The following is a 17,913-nucleotide window of genomic DNA, read 5'->3' on the forward strand; positions in this document are numbered from 1 at the left end:
GCCATCGCCCCTCTACCCAAACCCCCAAGTTTCAATACCTATATGTAGTAGGTAATTGCCCCAACACCCAATTTTTGCACTGTCAATCTCAAGTTGAGCCTCAAGCTTATTACTACAATTTTTTCTTGTGCAGGCCGTGAATTTACTCGTTAGATATACCGCCACCCGAGTTTTCAAGCTCTCCAACCTTTCCAACATTTGAATGAATTTCTTACATTGGACCCATACCCGACATTATGAATGATGATATTGAAACTAGCCTCCATGGCGCCATCAAAAACGGCAAAATTCATGGTGCTGTCATTTGTGCAATCAACTCTGACGGGTCTTTTGTCTTCAACGAATCATTTGGCACGCGTACTCTTTTGTCGGGCGAGACGCAACCACAAAAACTCGATGATGTGCTTTTTTTGGCGTCAGCAACCAAGTTACTTGCCACCATCTCAGCACTTCAATGCGTTGATGACGGGCTCTTGTCTCTTGACCAGGATCTTTCATCTGCTGCGCCTGACTTGGCTGTTAAGCAGGTCCTGAATGGCTTCACTGAAGATGGGGAAAGGCCATTGCTTGAATCTGCCTGCCGGCCGATTACCATGAAAATGCTTCTCACTCATAGCTCGGGCCTGGCTTATCATTTCTTGAGTCCACTCATCGCCCGGTGGCGGGGACAATTCGCTGGTTCCGAAACCGACCGTCGAACGGTTGAGGAACTGTTCTGTTATCCACTCATTTTTCAGCCTGGTGATGGGTGGATGTATGGCCCTGGGCTGGATTGGGCTGGTCGTATAGTAGAGCGAGTGACGGGTTGTACATTGGGAGAACGCATGCAGAAAAGGATTTTCGACCCACTGGGAATCACTGACGGTCAATTTTACCCGGTTACACGGGAAAATCTACGCGCCCGCTTGATTGATTTGAACCCCAGTGATCCCGATGCCCTTGGTCGTGCTGTGCTCGGTGGTGGTGGTGACATGAATAAGCGTACGATCGGAGATTTTGGCGGACATGGCTATTTCCTGCCGGGCACCGACTTCGTGAAGGTTTTGCAATCATTGCTGGCCAATGATGGGAAGCTTCTCAAAACTGTTACTGTAGAGAGCATGTTTCAGAACCATCTCAGTTCTCCAGCAATGGCCAGTCACAAAATCGCTTTAGACAGCCCAGCAGGGCCCTTTTTTCGCGTGGGGACCGACCCCGGAATGAAAGTTGGCCATGGCCTAGGTGGTTTGCTGACTCTTGAGGATGTTGATGGCTGGTACGGTAAGCACACACTCACTTGGGGTGGCGGTCTGACACTCTCGTGGTTCATTGATCGCCAAAACGATCTTTGTGGGATATGTGCTATTCAGGCTGCGCTGCCGGTTGATGGTGAAACACTAGCCTCTCTAAAACAAACCTTTCGTCGTGACATATACCGGAAGCACATCGCATGGAAGAGTCAAAACCCTTCACCATCTGGCTCCTCAGAATGAAAATTCAATGTTACCTTTAGGGCTGTCCGCATGACATGCACAGCCCTGTGTGTATATGTTTGATTCAGCACCCTCAATGGCAGCCTGGTGCCAGTACAAGGTATTTTACCAGTTGACCGGTTAACATTCAATTCCAATGCATATGTTGAATTGATTTCAAATGTTAAGAAATTCCTACATGTAGGTATCTACAAAATTTGTTAAGCTGCCCAAGTGATTACTAGTAGGTACTAGTATGTATCTAGGGTTGAAAATGCCGTACTTCTCCATCCAAATGTCTCATCGACATTGGGACCTTCAATAGTTACGGAGTGGGGCCGTAACCAGAATCTCCACCTGGGCACAAAGAAGAGGAAACAAAAAAAGAATGCATCATCCGTGAATCGAACACGGGCCTCGTCGATGGCAACGACGAATTCTACCACTAGACCAATGATGCTAGTTAATGTCAGTTTGGGATATTAATATTATATAAGGTAAAGCTAGAGCTTACAAGCTACGTTGTACACGCGGGTATTAGTAGTCACTTGAACCTTTTGTGAAACATGTGAATGGTTGCTTTAACTAAGCCATACCACCGAAATCAAATCAATTACAAACAAGGCGTCCGGATTTCGTCAATGATTAGTTGGATGATCAAAAACATCACATCGGTAAAATATTCATTCGCCGTAACAGGTTACACTGTCAGTAGAGCTTGAGCTTGGTTCATCCGCAGGGCCGCAGTATGAAGCTGTACCAATGCATCAATCATTGGGTCACCACTGGCATCTGAGATACTGATAGCTATCATGATGTGCTTATGGTCCAGAATTCTCTAGGGGTATTATACTTGAACTAGGCATACTAGTAATTATTAAAATCCTTGATTCCAATGTATAATGCCAGTGTAATGACATCATGATCATTGAAAATACGGGAACACCTGACAGCACCCCTGGAGGACCTTGCTATATCATACAGGGATACTACTAGACATTCAAACATTTTCGCACTTCAAACTGAAGAGTATTGAGCCACACTACTAGACATTCAGATTTTCTAGGGCGGGTCAGTGAGGCTTTTCCCCTTTGAACGGAAGAAATCATAAAACACGCTAGACTAATTGATGTATGATACGCACAGTGAGCATGAAGTTTTCTCTACTCTCGTCCTATCTCGTTGCCAGTATCACTCAGGTCACTTCTTCGGCCTGGGAGCTTCGAACAAGCTCTGGACAAATCCACACTGGAACCCTGCCTCAAACCCAATGTCAAACTATTTTCATTCCTCGAGGTGCCCAAATAAGCTGGAATGGATCCAAGGGCGCTGCAACCCTTCAGTTGTTTGACGTGCCAGGAAAATGTAATCAAGTCTACCGAATAGTCATTGGTGCTGGAGAGATCAATGCTTCAAATGATATCTACGCATATTTTGTGAAGCCATGAAAATGCACCAGTCGTATGTGGGCTTTGAGCGGCTTGGGTCTGCACAGGAAATCTGATGGATTATTGAATGATCGAAAGTGCCATATTTCTTTTGAATCTAGGGAGCTAGCAAGGCTATGAAAATCAGTCCATGTTTACCAGAATGGGGTTCGGATCGGTATGTACTACTAGCACCGATCGTTTGGTCGTTACTAGTGCTAGTAGCTTCGAAAATGTACTTGGTTTCACAAGGCTGATACCCATGGTTATTAATACGGTCCAACATTGAACTAAGCGCTTGAGCAGCCGACCATCAAAATCAACCCTGTGAGGCTATCAACTATCGTCATGATTGCCCGTTCTCAAAACCTTGAAAACTCTAAGCTATCCGTGAATTGCCGCTTTCTAAGGTTGGTTCTTTCGCTAACAGTACCTAGCTTCCCCTGTACTGAAGCAGGAAATTGTTCAGGCGAGGCAATTCTTTCATCCAGCCGATTATCAACTACTCTGTAGTCTACTAACTATAATTTCCGTACCGAAGCTAGTAGCTTTCTGCTTATTTTAGTCGGTCATCGGCCACGGGGATCCGGACAGGCAACATCTTGCAGGGATAACCTGGTAATATTGACCAGTCATAAAATATTGCGATGGGTAAGCAGAGTAGTGAATCGCAAGAGATAACTAACTACTAACTAGTAGCTAGTAGTTAACTATCGGTTGCTTGGAGTATGTTTGTTCTGTTTGGTGTGCTAAAACGCCAGTCTTACAGGCTGAATCCACGTTGTAATGGACCAAACGGGAAACATTAAAGAAAGGGAACAGAAGACCCTAAGGGGTTGGCACCTCGGCGTGGTACACTCAGACCTGAGGATGTCGGCCTGACCCGAATCCATTTCTGGACCGAACCACGTTAGTAGCTCTGATTGGCACTAGACGGGATAGACGGAGGTGCTGCGATTGTCGCAGTCAGCTTGCACCCTGAGCGTCCCCATTGCTTCGAGAGATGCGCATTGATTCCATGAATGAGACCGGGGAATATCTGAGCCTACCGTTTCTCACACAAAAAAAGCAGCCTATTCGCCTGCCTCCTTCAGCAAAAGAAGGATGATGAGTAAATGATGCCCACTGGAGACATTCTGGAGAGGTAAATTGATGAGCTGCAGGTCAGTGCTACTGAAGCATGGGAAAAAATTGGTGGCGCTCAGAGCCTTCCTTTCAGAGAGATCCTGCGACCTGTCATCCCTCATCTCGTGCTATGTAGGTCGCAGCTCGGGTCGTACCACATGAGATCCATGCGGTCACCAGTGGCACGGGAGGCTGGGAAAGGGTTGTGGGCGAAACTCTCTTTCTTGTAGATCCTATACGGATTCGGGGGGCGCCGAGTAAACGGGTCGGCATATTCTCCAACCAAAAGAGAGAAGGCAGCGAGCCAAGCGGCAATCCAAGCAAGAATTCAGATTCCAGCGGGCTTGGCAACCCGGGGGTTTCAGATGGTCCAAGCCCCTCCCGCGTAGGATCGGAAGGAAAGAAGACAAAAAAAAAAGAAGCCATAAAGAAGGAATCAAGCAAATGCAAACCATCTTTGAATGCCAAGAGGTCAACTCCGGGGCGAACCAAAGCTGGAAAATGCGGGGGTGGATCGTATTTTGAGGGGAAAATTTGAAGCTTTGAAGATTGCTATTTTATTCTGGAGTGCTGGAGAGAAAAGTAGTCAGTACCAGACCCAAGCTTCAAAAGGAAGTCAAACAAACGAAAAGCAACCAAAAACTCGAAATCTCCTCATCCATGGCACCAGGTTCATATCCAGAGAGAGGATAAGGTAGGATTGAATGAAACCATGTGGCGTTGAGAATTGGCCATGAAGTTGCATGCGCTAGATCCAACAAGGTAAATGATTTACTTCGGAAAGAAGATTCGAATAGAACTGGAATATAAGAAACATTGAAAGGAGAGTTTGACGAATCAGCCCAGAAAACGCCCAGAAAACGCCTAGTAAACGCCTAGTAAACGCCCCAGAAAAAAGGTTTGAAATGTATTTATTTATCTATTTATTTTAATTTGATTAGTATTAGATTAGTATTATTCTGGTTATTATTCTGGTTATGATTTATTTTTTAGCATTGGACCCTGGAAATTTCCCCCGCATTTCTATGTATCTGACTTTTCTTTGTATATCTTCACGTTCCTTCCCTCTTTCTACTTTTCACCTTTCTACCTTTTCCACTCATCTCCTTTTCCCCTCCTTTCCCTCTACTTTCAACCACTGAAGGCTCCCCCCTCTTTTCCACCTCTTTTACTGTGCCAAAGCTTTTTTTTCAATCTCGATAACCTACTGGGGCATCACCTTTCTCCCCTTTTATTTGCCCATCATGGGGTACCTGGTTGGAAATATCTACGTCATTACCGCGGTGGCCGTCATTGGCGGTGCACTGTTTGGTTTTGATATTGCTTCTATGTCTGCTATGTAAGTCATTTGAAATTTGGAAAAGAAAAAAAAAACCTCAGAAAATCCCCCCCTCAGGTTGAAGACCATATCCACTGATCCCTTGTCAACCTTTTCAAATCTATAGCCTCGGCACCCAACAGTACAAATGCTTCTTCAATCAAACCGGTTTCAATAGTGATGGGGATTGTGGTGGTCCAACTGCCTCCACCCAAGGTGGCATCTCCGCAGCCATGCCCGGTGGTTCTTTTGTCGGCGCTTTGATCTCGGGGTTCATTACCGATTACTTGGGTCGCAAGCGGGCCATTCAGAGCGGCTCTCTCATCTGGTGTATTGGAAGTGCCATCGTCTGTGCCTCCTTCAGCATCGGTCAACTTGTCGCTGGTCGTTTTATCAACGGGTTATCTGTGGGTATCCTTAGCGCCCAGGTCCCCGTCTATGTCGCCGAACTGGCCCAGCCCAGTAAGCGTGGTCAGGTCGTGGGAGCCCAACAATGGGCCATCACTTGGGGTATTCTGATAATGTTCTACATATCCTATGGCAGCAGTTTCTTAGACGGCCCCGCTGCCTGGCGACTCCCCTGGGGTCTCCAGATGGTTCCCGCCGTTTTCTTGTTCTTCATGTTTTTCCTGCTCCCCGAAAGCCCCCGTTGGCTTGCCAAGCATGACCGTTGGGAGGAAGCCCACGAGGTGTTAGCATTGGTCCATGCTAAAGGTGACACGAATTCCCCATTCGTCCTGACCGAGCTGCAAGAGATTCGTGAGATGGTTGAGTTTGAGCGCCAGAACGTTGATGCTTCGTACACGGAACTGTTCAAGGGCCACATGATCTACCGCACCCACATCGGCATGTTCACCCAAATCTGGTCTCAGTTGACAGGTATGAACGTAATGATGCTCTACATCACCTACGTCTTCGGTATGGCTGGGCTCTCCGGCAACGCCAACCTGGTCGCCTCCTCCATTCAGTACGTGATCAACGTCGTCATGACCATATTCGCTTTGCTTTTCATCGACCGCTGGGGTCGTCGCACCCCCCTTTTGGTTGGCTCTACCCTGATGATGATATTTATGTTTGCCAATGGCGGGATTATGAAGTCATATGGAAAGCCTGCACCTCCAGGTGGGCTGGGAAATGTTGCCGAGGAGTCCTGGGATCTATCTGCCGCACCGGGAGCAGCCAAGGGTGTCATCGCCTGTACCTACTTGTTTGTTGCTAGTTACGCGCCCACCTGGGGTCCCGTCAGCTGGATCTACCCACCGGAGCTATTCCCATTGCGCTTGCGTGGTAAGGCTGTAGCCCTCACGACAGCCTCAAACTGGATCTTCAACTTTGCACTGTCTTACTTCGTCCCTCCAGCCTTTGAGAACATCAAATGGAAGGTCTACCTTGTATTCGGAGTCTTCTGCTTCGCGATGACCGTTCATGTGTACTTCTGCTTCCCCGAGACCGCGGGAAAAACCTTGGAAGAAGTGGAGAGTATGTTTACCACCCCGGGAATGCGGCCTTGGAAGACCAGCGTTCAGTTCCAGCACGTTCGTCAGCTGGAGCAGGGCAGAATCCAGTCAGACAAGCTAGCGGATCTGCAGACGGAATCCGTTGGCGAGAAGCATGTCCCCGCGGTGACCCAGGTGGAGTAGGACTGTAGGAGCATATCATCCCAATTCCTAGAGATGCTCTGCTGAAGAACGCCTTCCCTTGCTGTGCCTTTACTGTCATCACTGGCACATTTTTACTGATTTCTCATATGATACCTTGCTTCCCCTCCTGCAGGTTGCTACTGGCCTCCTTTGCCTTCTTTTCCCTTCCCTCTTGTTCCCTTTCCAATTGTTCTGCCAATTAGTTAGCAACTTAGCCAAGTGCAATCCTAGAGAGGCTTCGACCGTTCTCTTCCAATGTTTCATTCATTTTTGAAAGTATCCTTTGGGTACCAGGTTTCTTCCAAGGTTTTTTTTTTCATTTGAGGAGTTTATTTTCCTCTGCCCCTGTGAAAAAATCCCTTTGAATCCCAGTCGTAATGCGATGTAACAGTGTTGAAATTTCCTAATGGTAATACCTGGTAGTATACCACTGAGTGGCAGGGCATAAATATAAGTTTAAACACCCTTGATTATACAATAATATTCTGCCGGTCAAAAATTGTCTGGTGTTTTTCTATCCACCACTAGATAACAGGGCTTACAATAACTCTAAATCATGATGTTATGTAATTCATCCTACTCAGTCTCCCATATGTAGTAGGCTCTAATGTATTGGCAACCCTTATATAAAGGTTGGAACACCCACTTTGATTATTTACTAAAAGCGGTGGGAAAGGCGGACTCCTTTAGGGGGAGTTAAAAGCTTATGTCCGGTCACTGTAAGCGTAAACTTTCTTGAAAACATGACACGTCCATGGACAAAAATACCCCGTCCGAATTGTAAATACCATTAGTACTATACTGGTTCTGTATTGTCCTCAAATGTTCCTCGGAATTTCCACTTATTCAGGAAAGAAGGCTATGCCGACGGTGAATCGGTGAATCAGTGATGAATCATGATATTCTTTTTCTATCTCATTCCAAAAAAAATTCATTATAGTGAATTATAATTTTTTCGTTCAGATTTTTGTTTTTACATTCTACCCTAAATGACACGGCTGTGAAAATGATTGGCCAGCATTCACCCTTTTCATTTCATGGCCAAGCCCCGTTACCAGAATGGCGGGCTCTTGCTATGCTTTTGCCAGACTATCACTGGTCAGCATGGGACAACTGCATTTTTTTTTCTTTCCTTCTTTTTAACGCGACGCTGTTGGGCAGATCAAGCCCAGCAGTTGTCAAAGGGATGGTGAGCCTTTCCCAAGACTGTCTAGCTTGAAGCCGCTGATATTGTGTTTATTCACAAAAAGTCAGCAAGTTTGTTTTTTTGTCAATTCTCTGAGCTCTGAACTAATTTTAAGTGGCCATTTTCCCTGATTTTTACGCCTTGGCCAGGGCTTTGCATACTAAACCATACATGGGTTCTCGGAGAAATCATGGGCTGCAGTAATGATCTACTATTGGGAATGCAAGCACTGTGTCACAATCTCCAGGGCTGCCTTCTACTCGGCGCTAAAGGTTACAGACCTGCAGACTTCGGGCTACCGTCCATCTTGTTCTGGACAAATTCCTCTGATTCTCCGCTCTCGGTCGTTGGTTTTTTCTCTCTCCACTTGTTCCCACCGCATTTAAAGACCCCTCTTTATTGAAATCTGCCTTGTCCGTGCAGGTTTCATCTCATCAGGTCTTCATCTAGAGTAGGTGTCGAGTCGATGCGTCACTAATTTCCACTGCTGAGTTCTTTTCACTTCCTCAGCCACAGTCTCATGTGCGCTACAACTGGGGACCAACAGCTAGGCTGTTGAACCTCTTCTTATTTATATTTGAGTGCACTGTCGCTACCTTGCTTTATTTGATTTTGGACAGAGTTGGAATTGGTGGAATCCTCTCGAGCTTATTTTACCTTGATTCCTATCTCTTTGGTGTTGCTTGATATCGCTCGCAGGCTGATTCCGATAAGGAATATGGACCAGGATACAGAGTTACTTCATCGCACTTCTATGGTACCTTTACTGCCAGGAGACGCTCAGCTCCTTGAAACGACATCCGCATTCTCGTCAACGGCTCCCCTGACGCCATCTCGCAGATCAAGATTCCCGATCTCAACAGGTTTAGGCATCACAGGCTGCGGTCTAGACAATCCATTTGATAACAGGGGATTTTCTGATCATCCGGCCTTTTTAATGGGATGCCCCGTGCCAGATAGCCTTGCGCCAATGGACCAAACGTACAGTGTGTCACAAAGAGCCGATGGATTCTCTGAAACATCCTGCTGTGAAGTCTATGCTCGTTTATCGGAAACTACTCCGTCGCCGCTTAGCTACTACGAGCCCCGAGCTATGAGCGCATCCCCAAGTTATAGCTCCCCTGTCGAGGCTGGATTGCTACAACCACCATTTCCCGGGAATAGGACAGCTTATTGGGCGGCGTCCCCCTGTCCAGGACCGACAACACCACTAGACATTGCTCCAACTCCAATCAGTCAACCGACAGGAACTACATGGGGCGCGCAATTCTCTTCCGAAATCTCTGTCACAAATACCGAGACAATGCCGCTCGGAGGCTTGCCGGCCACTCATACATATTGCGCTCCGAAGTTCATTACGCCTGGTAGTGCAAACAGCCTCTCACGGGGTTCATCTGACTCAATGTCAAGACTATCCGAGCTTCAATACGGCTCGTCCGATCGGGTTCTGGTCGAGCATTCCTCGAAGACTCCCAAGAAAAAAACTCGCTCCGGCAAAGGTTATACTTGCCGTATCTGTGGATACAATTTTACACGACGATCCAACTGCACAGAGCACGAGAAGAAGCATGATCCCAATTTTAAGCGATCATTTCCTTGCAACGAATGCCAAAAATCATTTGGCAGAAATGCCGATCTTAGGAGGCATGTGGATAATGTGAGAAAACAGAGACCTGAGCTCTCCCGCAGGTCAATGCTGATGAGGATCCAGGTCCATCGTGGTATTCGCAACCACGCGTGTAATTGGTGTCGGCGTCGCTTCACAAGATCGGATATGCTGACAAGGTCAGTGGAGACCCCCAGATCTTATTATAAACTCGCTAATAACAATGTTCTATACTAGGCATTGGAGTGAATGCGATAAATTCCCCGCCAGCCTCGATGAAAATTGGCAATGCCGCGCCCCTTCCCAGGACGATACAAATCATTGGTCGATATTCACACGAGCACAAGCCCCGCAACCCGAGTCCTCTAGTCCCATTCAATCAAGTCGTCAGTCTTTATCAACTGGATATGGGTCGTGTTCTTCCCAGCTGTGAACATATCGCTTCGGGAGACTCTGTTCTTACGTTTAACCTACTACATTGTACCTTATATTTGTGTATATCTGGATTTGAAGTTCATTACAGCAATTACTATGTAAGGGACCATCAGACATTTTTCTCGATGTGCTTGTTGCTCCAAGGTTATTGTTGGGCACCCGTGGACGAAGAAATACCTACCAAGTTACATATGGGCAATGTAAAAACTACTATAGACGGCCATCAATCTGGCGCGCGGTAAACCTTGGAATCGGCCCCCACACGACCCCGCGAGGCCATGGCCCATGTCGATCCTCACTTTCCCGTAATCCCGGGTGACTCTTTGCACAAGTGGCACAGGTTGATATTAATGCGGTGAAGGTTTGATGTATTGTTGCAAGAGGACTCCAAAAGATCTGTCTTGGATAACATAGTATGATGAACTTCATAGGGAGTAAAAATGTTTCGCTATCTACGTTTACGGAAGTCTTCTCCATGAGTTCTATTTTATGCTGGATGACTGCAGGATTCCACTCCGAGCGCCGCTAACGCTCAAGTATCACACGCTAATCCTGTAAGGGTGGTGGGAGACAAATGGCTTGAATTGATCAAGTCACACAATACTTCACAGTTTCCAAGACTACAGCGTCCGAGTGGTGCAGCTCCTCTAATCCTTCAGACAAACAAAATTCGAAAGAAAAGAAAAAGAAAAAAAAGAACTAAGTCTATGCCGACACTTCGATCTCTCGAGCGCTAACTTCGGGGTTGTAAAGTTTTAGAGACCCTTGAAAGAGTTGGTTAAGTCTCTCAATTTGCTGCTCCTTGGCTTCAATCCAAGAGCCAGTATGTCCCTCAATAGGCGACAACCCTCTGCGGTCCCTCTCGCTGTTCACCCAATCAAGAAGACTTATCACATATGCGTCTTCTTCCCCCTTCAGCGAATGAAAATTCCGTCGAAAGCCCTTGATGCGAAGCTTTTCCAAGTACTCTTTTCTCATTTCTCCAGTTGACGGCAGTTTCGTGTTTCCTGAAAAAAATTCCGCGACGGCAATAGCTTGGAATTCAAACAAGGTAAATGTGGCGGTATAGAAAGGAATTCCCACAAACACTAAACTTGGATCGGGAATGTAAAAGATATCGCGATGCAAATTGTGGATTTGCGTTCCATCAGTAACAAGTACCGACTGATCCGCCTCTGTCACAGACAAGGAGTTGTTGTTATACTGGGGAAAGAACGGTAGAGCCATCTGATACCCCGTGCATAGGACGATTCTATCAATGCTGCCTAGAGTTTGACCTGACTTCAAGTGCACGGTTATCGGCAAACTCTGGTGCAGGTCATCTGGGGATTTGTTTATTTGGAAATTTGCAACTTCCTCAACTCTCGAGGCATTTTCTGGGAGTGCAACGGCGGGGATGTCAAATGTGCCTCCTCTAGTGCTTTGATAGATTGTTCGAGCGAGAGGGCTGATTTCTCGAGCGATATCCATCGACGAGACCCCACCACCTATGAGAAGTACATTCTGTGCCAGTATTAATCCATGTAATTTGATAGACCTCACGGTATATCACTGACCTTATCTTCAAATCCTTTAGAATTTCGAAATGACTTTGAGTGAGTGATCAAGGAGGGCCATTGCTCTTTTGCATGTGCTAGACCCGGAATATCAGGGACTAATGGAGTATGGTAATGGCCAGATGCAATGACGACGGCGTCGAACGTCTATTCGTTATTTTAGAGCAGGCTTCCTCTCCAAGACTTTGGAAACAAACTCCTTACCAGTGAATTGGAAACCTCCACCATTCCTCCCGTGGCAAGATCCTCATCCAATAAAGTCCAAGAGACATGCCACTTTTTCTCCTGTTTGTGAACATTCGTAACCAACGCACCATAGATGGTCACCTCGTTAACGCCAGATTTGCTGGAGGTATCTTGGATGTAATCTTTGAGTACACTGTGATTGACATAATGAGCAGTTCCCTCCGGCCATGAATTTAACTTGGTCTGCAGTAATGGCGTGGATACGTTGTTTGTTAAACTTTCATAACATGGACTAGCAGTGTTGCAGGTGGTCAGTATAAGTCTCGAAATGCTAGAACTTGAAAAATTAGTCAGTAGAGGTTGAACTTACCCTGGTGGTGAATGAAGTAAAATTTGCCTTTCTTTCCCTTCACGGTCATCCTTGACGTACCGCTGTACGTCGGATGGTTTAAGTGATGGATATTGGGCTTCGATTGGTACTCGCTTATCATAGAGCCTAACTACTGGTTAACTTGACTTTTTTCTTCAACACCCCTACCTAAAATATGGAAGTAAAGATGGCAGATAATCAAGAGAAGTAGAACAATATGAACCATACCAGACTCCGCCTGCAGCTTGGCTTCTTTCAAATACCGTAACTTCCTTCCCAGCTGCCAATAGATGAGCGGCGCTAACAACCCCCGAAATGCCTGCCCCAATAACGGCGACGCGTTGAATAGAATCTGCCATCATAAAACCATGGGCTGTGAGAGAAAGAAAATATGCAGAAGAGCGAATGTTGGTGGGGTGGACAATGTTAAAACTACTTCACATTCCTTCCGTTTATCTCATCTCCACTATTGGTCAATATGAAACGATTCCGACTCAAGATTTCGCAATCGAGGCTAGCTAAGAGCCATCGTACTACTTCCCCCTCCACAGAGCGTAAAGGCCATACACGGATAGCGACAAGAATTCCAGATCCACCTACTACAAGGCTATAGTATACAGCTCGGAAGAGACGGCAAGTGCCCGATTAGAAATCATGGAAAAATCAGCCTTGAAATCGTTTAGAGGATTGATCATGTTCAATCAATACGTAGTTTCCCTTCGGGATGATGACATGTGGGTATTTCCCCCGCGTGGGATGCGTGGCTCTAAGTAGGTTGTGATATGAGAAAAGAAAATTGCTTTGAAATGTATCATCATTTGAAAGGAAATGTGGAAACAAAATGAGGGGTAAAGGAATAAGTGGCCAGATCAATTGGAACAATGTCGCAAGCCAACGGCGTGGTTTGGATGTCGCAGAAGGCGTAATGGATCGCGACGATGATGTGCTCGATATCCGATCTGTCAATCAAAAAATGCCTACATCAATGGTACTGTTGGATCACCTGAAGTGCTAAGACATATGAACATTTGAAGGCAGAAACTACCACCTAAATACCGAGTGTACATGTACTCATGGATGTATACTGTACATTGATTGAAATTATAGGTGTCAATGTCAAGCCGACAGAGAGCAACTTTCTTTTTAACTTAAATATAAAAAATCGCCCACTATTTGAAGAAAATTATTGCAGCCATTTCTGGAGCATCTGAAACACTTGAGAGAAGTCTTGCAACTTATTCATAAACTAAACATTACTTTTACATATTCAACATGGCCCCTGCCCCCATCGACCCCCGCATTGTAGACGTTGCACCACCGAGAAAAGACACCCTCGGTCTACCAGCATCCGCAAGAGAGCGTTTGGAGAAGTCCGGTGTTGATCTTAGTGCTGGATATCCGTATCGACCTTCGCGTCCTCTGTATTTGGATGATGTCTACAATGTGCGAAATTATGACCGCGAGCATGTAGACCCTGGACGCCGCGCCGATCCTGATAAAAAGGCACTTTTATCAGCGGCTAAGGAAGTCATTCCTTTAACAAGACACATCGGTACTGAGATTGTTGGTCTACAACTGAAGGATCTTACAGACCAACAGAAAGATGAGCTAGGCCTCCTCATCGCCGAACGAAGCGTTGTTTTCTTCCGAGACCAAGACATCTCCCCCCAGCAGCAAAAGGATTTGGGTGAATACTTTGGCGAAGTTGAAATCCATGTAAGGCCAGCTCCTTGATTATCCCTTCCCCTCTCTGTCCCAAGGCAGAGAAATAGACCATTTAAGCTCACCATATTCCTATACAGCCACAAGTCCCTCAGGTCCCCGGAGTCCCCGGCGTCTCTGTAATTTGGCCCGCACTGCAAGCCACCGAGGTACCAGCCAGCTTCCGTCGACCAGGTGGTTCCTCACGGTGGCACAGTGACCTGGTTCACGAAAGACAGCCGGCTGGTGTAACACACCTTCATAATGACACCGTCCCAACCGTGGGAGGGGATACCCTCTGGGCAAGTGGGTATGCTGCATACGAAAAACTCTCCCCAGAATTTCGCAAGTTCATTGATGGCAAGACTGCCATCTATCGATCTGCTCACCCATACCTTGAGCGGGGCAGTCCCGAGGCAGGGCCCAAGTATGTGCAGCGTGAACATCCCTTGGTCCGCGTTCACCCCGCGACGGGGTGGAAGGCGCTCTGGGTCAACAGAGCCATGACCGAACGAATTGTTGGATTGGATAAAGCTGAGAGTGATCTTATTTTGGGATATTTGAACGATGTCTATGAAAAGAACCCTGATATCCAGGTTCGCTTCAAGTGGAGTCCACGAACCAGCGCTCTCTGGGACAATCGGTTCGTTTACCTGCTTTCCACACCCAAGATTCTCCAAACTAACGATCAAACAGAATTACCATCCACAACGCCAGTTGGGACTATGAGGGCTCTCAGCCACGACATGGTACTCGAGTCACCTCTTTAGCAGAGAAGCCGTTCTTTAATGGCACTGCCCCAACCAGGAGAGAGGCGTTGGGATTATTGGGACCAGAGGAAATTGAGGAGTTGACGAATTTGAAGAAATTGAGCCTGCAGTGAATGAGAATTCACAAGACCATAACAGGCGTTCGCTTTGAAGCTATTCGAATTTTTGTTGATCTCAGTGAGCCTTCTTGCGCCCCCGACAAACTGTCCCCACAGAATCCCGATTCTATCTAAATTTAGTAGAATTCCAACTGTCGATCATCAACCAGCCTGGCTCTACTACTCAATATAACCTTGAAATAAATTTTTGGTCATCATAAGTAAGCATGGATATCTGCTAGGCACCTAGATATGACAAGGCGTTCCTAAACTGGGGTAGCTTAGATAGGTGATAAGGTCTTGGGCGGCTGTGTGCATAGCCTGAGACGAATCGGGTGTCGGTGATTAAGCCTAGCCAACATTGAAGCTTGGAAGAAAAACTTGGAACAAGAACCTTTGAATCGTCCCAGTGCCGTTGTCGGTCGTCCGAGGTTCTTGAGAAAATTGTGAGCTATTGCAAAATCAATTACATACCATGCCATTTTACAGTTGTCGGTCCAGGAACCGGGATTTGCACGGATTCGACACTCGCCGGTGCGTGATTTGGCTTAAATTCTGGCTTATCAACCATACGCCACATATGAGTCCTGAGACCGGGGACCCCTTGGGGGCACTCGAAGTTGGTGCAGACTCAACAAATGAGATTTTCGATATGGTCCAAGCAACGGAAACATCAGAACATGTAAAAACCATTGATATCGACGCAATTGTGACCCGGGCTCTCCGGGGTCATGAAGTTGATTGTCAGGGGTGGCAGTGTCGCGTACTGTAATTCAAACTGGGGGGGTGGCCAAATTGTCACTCGACAAGGCTGCATGTATCTGCATGCAATAGGGGATCCTCAATATTGACAGTGGGCACCATTTGGTTTCACAATCCGGACCATGTGTTGTCATTGACTATAAGTTGCAGGGTAAGAGAATTATCCAACTTGATACACTGGACGTTCAAGTTCCGCTCGATTTGTTGTCTCTTGATATCAAGGGGAATGTGTTTGTGGCTGCTCTTGCCGACTTTCCCTGATGAGGGCGGTGTGAACCCCCTGTGTGGAAGGCAGGTTCGTCGCCAGCTCTAGTCTTCATGAGAAAATTCGGAAAGGTAATTGCTCCGCTCCGTACTAGTGGGTAGTAGATTGGCCATGCATCTTTTTATCTCTGCAAGTGAGATGTCAATATTGTCAGGTCCAAATATGCAGGTAATCCAAATTTCTATATCAAAGATTACGACGCACTGACTTTGATTCGCAGATATGTTAGATGCTGAAAGAAAAAAAAAGATGAAAAAAGGGGGCAAGTATTAGTATCTTTGAGTTACAGAGTACTCAGTACATGCATCTGGTCCCTGGAAACATTGAATGGCTTACTCCACCCGTGTTGTGATGTTCGTACAGAATGGAGAACGAGTGGCAGATCATTACCGCCTTTAGAATAAGGCACAGGGCGCCTGTGCTACCGCCCGCATTTTGTTTTTTTATCTTAAACCCCATCCTTTCCTTCTAGTCCAGACTATTCAATTGAGGCCAACATGAGTGCAACTACTACAATCACCGCGCCACCGGAGATCACCGCTGAAAATGTGGCTACCCTGTTCCCCGAAGTTGATACCTCGTTGGCTCGGGATGTCCTACCCACAGCCAACGGTAACAACGCGCGCGAAGGCACTGAGCTCGAGGGATATGATGAGGAACAGATTCGCCTAATGGATGAGGTGTGCATTGTCTTGGACAATAATGACCGGCCCATCGGGAGTGCCAGCAAGAAGATCTGTGAGTCCCCCTCCCCGCTTCCCCCTTCCCCCCCCCCCCCCCTCACCCCACCTTACGGACGACACACATAAGGAGGGGTAATGATGTATACTGGGTGACCCAAAAAGGAAGAACAAAAGCGAAAATGGCTAACCTTGCTCCTCTTTATAGGCCACTTGATGACCAACATCGATAAGGGTCTACTCCACCGCGCCTTCTCTGTCTTTCTGTTTGACTCCAACAACCGCCTCCTGCTTCAACAACGCGCCACCGAGAAAATCACGTTCCCGGATATGTGGACCAACACTTGCTGCTCCCACCCTCTTGGAATTCCTGGCGAGACTGGTGCTGAGCTTGACGCTGCTGTTCTGGGAGTGAAGCGTGCTGCCCAGCGCAAGCTTGGCCATGAGTTGGGTATTAAGCCCGAGCAGGTGCCGGTGGAAAAGTTTGAGTTCTTCACCCGGATTCACTACAAGGCCCCCAGTGATGGCAAGTGGGGAGAGCATGAAGGTATGTTTTTACTCTTGATGCCGTGAAATATTCACATCTAACAGGAATTGCAGTCGATTACATTCTCTTTATCCAGGCGGATGTTGACCTGGAGCCGAGTCCGAATGAGGTACGAGACACTTGCTACGTGTCGGCGGATGAGTTAAAAGCGATGTTTAAGCAGACTGAACTCACGTTCACTCCTTGGTTCAAGCTGATCTGCAACTCAATGCTGTTTGAGTGGTGGAGCCACCTGGGCACCCCGGCCCTGGACAAGTACAAGGGCGAGAAAGAAATCCGCCGCATGTGAGCTTCGCCAATAATGACCCCCTGTGCTGGCACTTGTCTCTCCATAAGCTTTCATTGTGATGCATTGGCCTGATACCTTTTCCTTTTCTTTTCACTTACATATATTGCAACACTTCCAATATGTCGACTCATATCATCTAACCTAATTCAAATATTTCAATATGGGGAACCTTGGAACCCATGGGGAAATCAAACGGGTTTCTTTTTTTGTCCCGAGGTCCACCCACCTAGGTACGTATATAATGTGCACTACAGTACACGGCTCTCCCGAGGTCGTAATATACATGTACGTATGTACATAAGTTCAAACATTCAATGTTTGATTCAATGTTCAATTGAACCTTACTATGTATGTATGCTGGCTTGTGTATTTCATCAACATTGAAGTATGCTCAAGTGCTTGTGCCAGTAAACATTGAATTTCTTCAGTAGTAGTACATGTATGTACATATGTACACGTGCATAGGTAGCGGAATGCGGACCCAGGAATACACATGTATAT

At 46.6% G+C, this 17,913-nt stretch overlaps 7 protein-coding genes across 7 annotated transcripts; 6 read left to right on the forward strand and 1 right to left on the reverse strand.

Moving 5' to 3' along the window:
* Positions 1 to 236: 236 nt before the first annotated feature.
* N7466_009086 (serine hydrolase domain-containing protein) lies at positions 237 to 1,472 on the forward strand (the record flags this gene model as incomplete). Its single annotated transcript, XM_057168475.1, has 1 exon — positions 237 to 1,472. The coding sequence occupies one exon, from the start codon at positions 237 to 239 to the stop codon at positions 1,470 to 1,472; it is 1,236 nt and encodes a 411-aa protein (XP_057017181.1).
* A 1,130-nt stretch (positions 1,473 to 2,602) lies between these two features.
* Positions 2,603 to 2,899, forward strand: N7466_009087 (uncharacterized protein; the record flags this gene model as incomplete). Its single annotated transcript, XM_057168476.1, has 1 exon — positions 2,603 to 2,899. The coding sequence occupies one exon, from the start codon at positions 2,603 to 2,605 to the stop codon at positions 2,897 to 2,899; it is 297 nt and encodes a 98-aa protein (XP_057017182.1).
* Positions 2,900 to 5,247: 2,348 nt separating this feature from the next.
* N7466_009088 (sugar porter family MFS transporter) lies at positions 5,248 to 6,961 on the forward strand (the record flags this gene model as incomplete). The annotated part of the gene is made up of 2 exons (XM_057168477.1): positions 5,248 to 5,342; positions 5,449 to 6,961. The coding sequence occupies 2 exons, from the start codon at positions 5,248 to 5,250 to the stop codon at positions 6,959 to 6,961; spliced, it is 1,608 nt and encodes a 535-aa protein (XP_057017183.1).
* Positions 6,962 to 8,865: 1,904 nt separating this feature from the next.
* On the forward strand, positions 8,866 to 10,186 carry N7466_009089 (uncharacterized protein; the record flags this gene model as incomplete). Its single annotated transcript, XM_057168478.1, has 2 exons — positions 8,866 to 9,932; positions 9,991 to 10,186. The coding sequence occupies 2 exons, from the start codon at positions 8,866 to 8,868 to the stop codon at positions 10,184 to 10,186; spliced, it is 1,263 nt and encodes a 420-aa protein (XP_057017184.1).
* Positions 10,187 to 10,893: 707 nt separating this feature from the next.
* Positions 10,894 to 12,349, reverse strand: N7466_009090 (putative FAD dependent oxidoreductase; the record flags this gene model as incomplete). The annotated part of the gene is made up of 4 exons (XM_057168479.1): positions 10,894 to 11,691; positions 11,745 to 11,891; positions 11,949 to 12,112; positions 12,301 to 12,349. The coding sequence occupies 4 exons, from the start codon at positions 12,347 to 12,349 to the stop codon at positions 10,894 to 10,896; spliced, it is 1,158 nt and encodes a 385-aa protein (XP_057017185.1).
* A 1,223-nt stretch (positions 12,350 to 13,572) lies between these two features.
* Positions 13,573 to 14,884, forward strand: N7466_009091 (TauD/TfdA dioxygenase family protein; the record flags this gene model as incomplete). The annotated part of the gene is made up of 3 exons (XM_057168480.1): positions 13,573 to 14,016; positions 14,103 to 14,644; positions 14,698 to 14,884. 3 exons carry the CDS (start codon positions 13,573 to 13,575, stop codon positions 14,882 to 14,884), a joined length of 1,173 nt encoding a protein of 390 aa, XP_057017186.1.
* Positions 14,885 to 16,393: 1,509 nt separating this feature from the next.
* idi1 (isopentenyl-diphosphate delta-isomerase IDI1) lies at positions 16,394 to 17,412 on the forward strand (the record flags this gene model as incomplete). The annotated part of the gene is made up of 3 exons (XM_057168481.1): positions 16,394 to 16,634; positions 16,785 to 17,123; positions 17,177 to 17,412. The coding sequence occupies 3 exons, from the start codon at positions 16,394 to 16,396 to the stop codon at positions 17,410 to 17,412; spliced, it is 816 nt and encodes a 271-aa protein (XP_057017187.1).
* Positions 17,413 to 17,913: the final 501 nt, after the last annotated feature.

This window comes from Penicillium verhagenii (assembly GCF_028828195.1).
Source record: "Penicillium verhagenii strain IBT 33310 chromosome Unknown utg000009l_segment0_segment0, whole genome shotgun sequence".
NCBI classification, from domain to species: Eukaryota; Fungi; Ascomycota; class Eurotiomycetes; order Eurotiales; family Aspergillaceae; genus Penicillium; species Penicillium verhagenii.